This window comes from Humulus lupulus, chromosome 5 (assembly GCF_963169125.1).
Source record: "Humulus lupulus chromosome 5, drHumLupu1.1, whole genome shotgun sequence".
In the NCBI taxonomy this organism is placed as follows: domain Eukaryota; kingdom Viridiplantae; phylum Streptophyta; class Magnoliopsida; order Rosales; family Cannabaceae; genus Humulus; species Humulus lupulus.
Window position 1 is genome coordinate 225,563,283 of NC_084797.1, and position 6,436 is coordinate 225,569,718.

At 35.3% G+C, this 6,436-nt stretch overlaps 1 protein-coding gene across 3 annotated transcripts; it reads right to left on the minus strand.

Moving 5' to 3' along the window:
* Positions 1-1,264: 1,264 nt before the first annotated feature.
* On the minus strand, positions 1,265-4,444 carry LOC133778265 (deoxyribodipyrimidine photo-lyase). Of its 3 annotated transcripts, none has more exons than XM_062218139.1 (9): positions 3,972-4,443; positions 3,479-3,819; positions 3,142-3,382; positions 2,894-3,051; positions 2,755-2,791; positions 2,471-2,529; positions 2,152-2,233; positions 1,735-1,806; positions 1,265-1,644 (listed from the first exon to the last, which is right to left on the minus strand). In XM_062218139.1, the coding sequence occupies exons 1-9, from the start codon at positions 4,275-4,277 to the stop codon at positions 1,471-1,473; spliced, it is 1,470 nt and encodes a 489-aa protein (XP_062074123.1). In that variant the 5' UTR covers positions 4,278-4,443; the 3' UTR covers positions 1,265-1,470. The 3 variants fall into 3 exon arrangements, with proteins under 3 accessions (XP_062074123.1, XP_062074121.1, XP_062074122.1); XM_062218137.1 differs by having other exon boundaries at positions 2,471-2,511; positions 3,972-4,422; XM_062218138.1 differs by having other exon boundaries at positions 2,894-3,382; positions 3,972-4,444.
* Positions 4,445-6,436: the final 1,992 nt, after the last annotated feature.

The window sequence follows — 6,436 nt, forward strand, 5'->3', positions numbered from 1 at the left end:
TATCTGTTATTGATTAGTTGATGAAATTCTTCATTTTGTAAATGAACTAAGTCCGAACCTAGCCTGAATTATGTCTTATAGTTTGAACCAAAAAAATCACAAATCCCATATTTCAAACTAAAATCTGTATCTCAACACAAACTTATTTCCCTATTCATTTTTTCAACATTGAACAATTTTAAAAAATTGATATACACTATTTTATAACATACCAATAAACTATAAATACAATATTACTTATCCATTATTGATTACTTGATGAAATTCTTCATTTTGTAAATTAACTAGGTTTGAACCTAGCCCAAACTATTTTGGATAGTTCGAACAAGGATTCGAACACATGTCCGAACTAGGTCATGTGTAGGTCCAAACCAAAAAAATCATAAATCGCAGATTTCAAACAAAAAGTTGTATGTCAACACAAGCTTATTTATTTCTCTAATTATTTTTTCAACATAGAACGATTCAAAAAATTGATATACACTATTTTATAAAACACTCATAAACTATAAATAGCAATATTACTTACTCATTATTGATTACTTTATGAAATTCTTCATTTTATAAATGAACTAGATCTGAACCTAGCTCAAACTATGTTCGATAGTTCGAACTGGGTGTTGTATAAGTTCAAACAAAAAGGAAAAAATTTGTATCTCAACACAAACTTAATTCTCTAATCAATTTTTCAACATAGAACAAATACAAACTATTTTATAAGACACCCATACACTATATAAATAATAATGTTACTTATCCATTATTGATTGCTTGATGAAATTCTTTATTTTGAATTTTTTTGCCAAAGATGATGTGAAACTTTCGTAATGTGAGGTCATTTAAGTTTTGAAATCTGTATGTTTGCTCTTTATAAATTTAGAATGTGAGTGTGATGATTTTTAAGGAGAAAAAGAGAGGATTTGGGAGATATTGAATTTGAGAGGTTTTTTTTTTTTTTTTTTTGGTGCTTTGGTGTTAAGTTTTTAGGGGTAGATAAATCGTTTTAAGTGGGTTCCTCAAAAGGTGTTTATAGCTAGTATTAAGTATGTTATGAGAGACAAACTATGGAGTTTCACTATATAATAAATTTTTTATAAATATGTTTCAAATCTTTAAAAAAAAAAAGAAATAATTTCAAATGATATATTCCTTTGAAATTGTTGCATTCTTTACTAGTAAATTCATCCTAGCATAAGAAGAAAAATTACCCAAATGGCACATTGATGAAGCACATCGTGGGGTTCGAAAACTTGATAAACCGCACTGAAAAAACTACATAGATTGATACAACATTTCAGTTTTTACACCCCTATAGTAATTCTAGTTTGTATTCTCAAAAAACATGGCTTCCTAGCAATTCGTTTCTTCAATAACATACAGAAAAATTCCTTTGACTTGGGAAGCTAGATATGGTTAAAGTGTATTAAAGTTTACTGACAGTTAGAGCTTAGATTAGAGGGGTCTAAAATGCTAACTGCGAAGTTCTTTTGGCTTTCCACAGAGTTGGTTCTCTGCTTTTCTTTTCTTCATTTCACTCACAAATCTCTTCACGTAGCCTATGTAACCATCCACATCAAATTTCCTTTTGCACCCTGCATAGTTCATGTAACGTATCTTCCCGAAAACTGGCCGTTCTCGCCAACCCTGAATGGCAAAGAAAGAACAATATTTGCCTAACGAAGCTAATACTAATAATGTCAAGAAGAAACGAGAATATGATGGAAAGAAACAAACCTGGTCATGAATGCCACAAATTGACCACATGCAACCTACATATCCATTTGGGTCCCTTCCGTCTATTGAATACTGCAAGCAAAAATATACAATTGAAGGAAAAAAAACAATACAAACGTATAACTTGTGGACTTTTACTATGACCCCCCCTTGACTCTTAAGACTTCACGATAATATATTCTCTGAACTTCCTTATTTAATTATCTACTTGACTGTTTCAATACTATAATCCCGCTGGACTTAACTTTTTTGTAACAACAACTACCAGATTTTCATGTTGTTGAGCCCTAATGTAGATAGCTTTCTTAGTATTCTACCTCCAACTTGGCTCTTTGATATCGAAATGGTTTGATTATTGACAACCACAAAAAGCTGACAAGTAACTAAGTAAATATGACACGATAACAGTTGAATTACCTTGTCGTTCAAATAGATAGATATCTCAAGGGCTTCTTCAGGTCCTCTTGTCCACTCAAGGATCTTCTTCGCCCAATACATCCTGCACAAGAAAATTCTCCAAAGTTGGATAAAATGGAAAGGAAATCTTTCATAAAAAACAACCAGAAAACAATTAAAGAATACTCAAAATATTTGTTTTTCTTTCCACAACAATGAATGCAGTGCAAGAAAAATATATTAGTTGCTTGAATACTATTCAAGCTACAATCACAATGGCATGGCAATAGCTTACAAGGCGGAACTAAGAAATGTAGATCTCTATCCAAAGTTTACTTGCCTCATAAACCCATGCATCTTTCCATAGTGGACCATCTCCAGCTGAGAAGCATTCCAGAGCTGAATGGTAAGAAAACAATATAACAAGTCCCGAAAAAAAATTGTTGGGGGCTAATTTAAAGTAAAATATTCAAGTCAACAAGTAACAATATGTTACCACCATAATGCCAATAGTGAATCTCATTATATGATGGTCAAAACCAAAAAACAGGAGACTAATACAGATTTAGGTCCCCAAAAGCTTTAAATTCTTCAGGAAAAAAGATTAAAATAATAATAACTTACAGGATCAGCAGTTTGTGCCTTCTCTAGTTGTTCTCTCCTGCAAATTGAAAGTTGTTCAAAGACTTCAAAAAAATCACTAGTCTTGGAACAAATATCAGTGAGGCAAACAAAAACAAAACCAGAACCAAAGATTGCTTACGTGTAAAGATGTTCTCGCTTATCGGAAGCATGATTCATCAAAGTCTTCCGTGCCCAATCCCATGCTCCTTGAAGTGAATCATAATGGGGCTGGTAGAAGCAGAAGTTATCAGCAAGTTCTCTCCGCACTACCAGCTCCTCCAAAAATGTATCGACTGCCTTGAATAGCAAGTAGAAGGAAAAACATATAAACAACGTGGCAAAAACCAAGAGTACCATGACAAATGCTATCAACTGAACATCACTAACCTCAGGAGAAGCTTTCCTAACAGCACGTGCCTCTAAGGCACACCTTTGTGCTGAAATTTGGCCAAAATGTAGATAGGGAGAAAGACCAGAAAGTGCTCCAGGCTTCAATGGATTATTCCTGTCAGAAGAATAATTCTTCAACCGTTTTGTCAAAAAGCCATTTTTACTACCCATCAAAACTTCCATTGCTGCCTGCTCTCCTGGTTCACACCATGAAATTTCAGGGACTTCTGCTCCTTTCCTAGTTATTAAAAAAAACCCAACAAGAACAACAACATCAAGAGCACAACTTCACATATTTCTGTTTGATCTTACAAAAACTACAAAGACACCTAACCTCAAAACCTCAGCAATGATTGCATCCCAGTCAGTCACTTGATTTTCAAGAATCCATTTCGTAATTGGTGGCTTCAATATAGGAAAATCAATAAGGTACTCAGGAAGCTTCTTATTTATCTTAGTCCTTATAGTCCTAGCTCCATACTCCAATTTCTCAGATGCCACCCAAATGGGCACCACATTGTGAGCATCAACTTCATGAACAGTCACAGACTCACCAACCCTTCTGCACATTTCCTCTTTGCAATTTCTAACTTTTCTTAATGGAGAAAAATCTGTTACTAGAAGCGAAGCCCCACATTCTCTCAAGAAATTCGGTATAGTTTCTTCAGCTTCTCCCTACATTTTAACTACAATGCTTCATGTTCTCACTAATATATATATATATAAATATATATATATGTATGCACATATTTTAATCTTAAATTCCAAACAGATTAAGAATCAGGGAAAACGAGATGGGTATTTGAAAAGTTTAAAATTTGACTTACCAAAAACAAGTAGAACGGGATTTGAAGAGTTTCTTCCATAACAAGATTTAATTGTTTCAAACCCCTAAGCATAAACCCTAAATGTCGAGCCTTGGCGCCCAAAAACTGATCAAACAGATTGAAAGCCACCGCAACGGGGACATTGGCCTTGTTAGCCTGATCGACGGCGTGGATCAAAGCCCAATTGTCTCTCAGCCGTTGATCTCTAAACATCCAGTAAACGACGGGACCCACCTTTCCATCAGAAGGTTGAGAGCCATTTTTCAGAATTCTTATCCGTCCCGGTTGTACGGATCCGGAGGCCATGGAGGGCAGAACGGCGTACCGGGATCGGAGGAGAGGGAGGCGTTTGCTAATGTGCGCACGGTGGGGTTGGATAACGTGCGCGGCCAGGGCGCGTAGCTTACGGGGAAGAAGGAAGTTGGAATTTGGAAAGACGAAAAAGCGAGGGAATTCGAAACGGTTACAGTTATGGTTTTGAACGCATGTGCGTGTCACTCTAATATATTGACACGTGAAATTAAACACGTGGTTTTGAACCCATGTGCGTATCGTTATAATATATTTGACACGTGGCAGATGACAGTTTACTGTTAAATTTCGGCCAGGTATGGCTTTCGGCTGATAATTGGGTTTCTTCGACTTAGCCCAAATTTTACTATGTGGATTTTTAGTCGAGGGAATTACACTATGAGATTTTTTTTAAATTTTTTTTTCATAAATATAGTTTTTATATTATTATTGTGCAAAATTATAATGATTATATTTTTCTTAATTAGCAAGGGAAAATTTATTAAAAAAATAAATAAATTATAAGAAATACAATTGCTAACTAACTAAAAAAGTTAAATTAAAAACCAAAACAGATGTACTATTGTAATCAGTATTCAATCTTCTTCTCAAAACCTAGCCACACAAAAACTTCTCCAAAAACAAGATCAAGAAGTTCCACCTCCGGCACAAACCCCTTCCAGCTCCGACACAAACTCCTTCCAGCTTCGGCGCCATCTGAAGATCCAATCAAGAACAACTTCGACAACCTCCCCCTCCGGCAAGAGAATTCTTGGACTCTCTGGCGATCTCCACCTCCTGCACATCCGACAACTCATCAAAAGAAATCCAATGGGGATCTCCACCTCAAAAAAATAATGAAGACTCTGGCCACATGCACATCCGACAACGACAATCTCCTAAAACTCCAACTAACTATTCTTACTATTTTTTCAATTTTTCAGATCTGATTTTTTTTTCTAGGTATAAACTTTTTCTTTTTCTTTTTTAGATTTGGAACTAACTTGTAAAAAAATTTAAGTTTAGGTAAACAATTGCTCATATTATTCTAGAGTTGCATATCAAATCTCGTTTGTTTTCTTTGAATTTGTTTTTTTTTTCTTTCTATCTTCAGGTCTGCAATAGGTAACTGGTTACCTTTACGTTCTAATATCTGTGTATATTTCTGGGTTCTTTATAGTAACTTGCTACCTTCACATTTTGATATGTGTGTATATTCCTGAGTTCTTTTTGGTAATTGGTTACCATGTAACTAAAATTATAGTTACTTCTTCTTCATTTTTTAATAAAGTGTTATTCTTCTTTTTCTTCAATACTTTTTTAGATAATTAATTGTTGACGCCGTTTTTCGTCAACAGATAAAAGAAGAGAGCACGTAAACAATTAAAGACAATGGCTAAAACAAACAAACGAATCAGACACAAGGTTTTTACGTGGTTCAGCAGTTAAATCTGCCTAGTCCACGAGTCTCTGTTATTAATCTCAAGATTATCTCTGAACAATCCTTTAGCATGAATTCTCCAGAGTTTTCTCTCAAGAATCAGAAATTCGGCCCTTTACAATGGTGCATCACTTCTCTATTTATAGAGAAGGATGCAGAATACTATCCCACACATTTTGGGTAGTTACTCTTTTGTGAATAAAAATAAATGGCCTTAAATGCCAATAATCAGATATACAAGGAAACGTTCCCCAAAGATCAGGAAACGCATAACTGACTAAATAATATCCCACGATTTTTGGGGATTTACATCAATAAATGAGGATCATATCCTATATCTACAACACTTGTAGATATTCAAGGTAGCCATTGAGTATCTCCAAGGCTTCACGTCATTGTGCGAGCCACTGACACTTCCCGAGCTGACATTTCTTTCGAGATGGCATATCGAGCTCGAGATCCCTGCTCCGAAGTTGTTTCTGAAGATGAGGGGCTCACAGAGCTATCCTTCGAGATCGAGATCATTTCGAGGTCACCCCCTATTCGAGGTCTGTACCATACTTTGCAGGCTCCGATTTACAATCGTAGAGCATACCCTAACCCTCACGAGACCATTTAATGCGAACTCAGCTTTTGAGGTCATATTTGCTACGGCTCGAAATCTGGGTATAACATTTTGCCCCCTCAAAAGTATTTGTTCGAATCCTAAGAGAGGGAAACTTTTGAACTACTC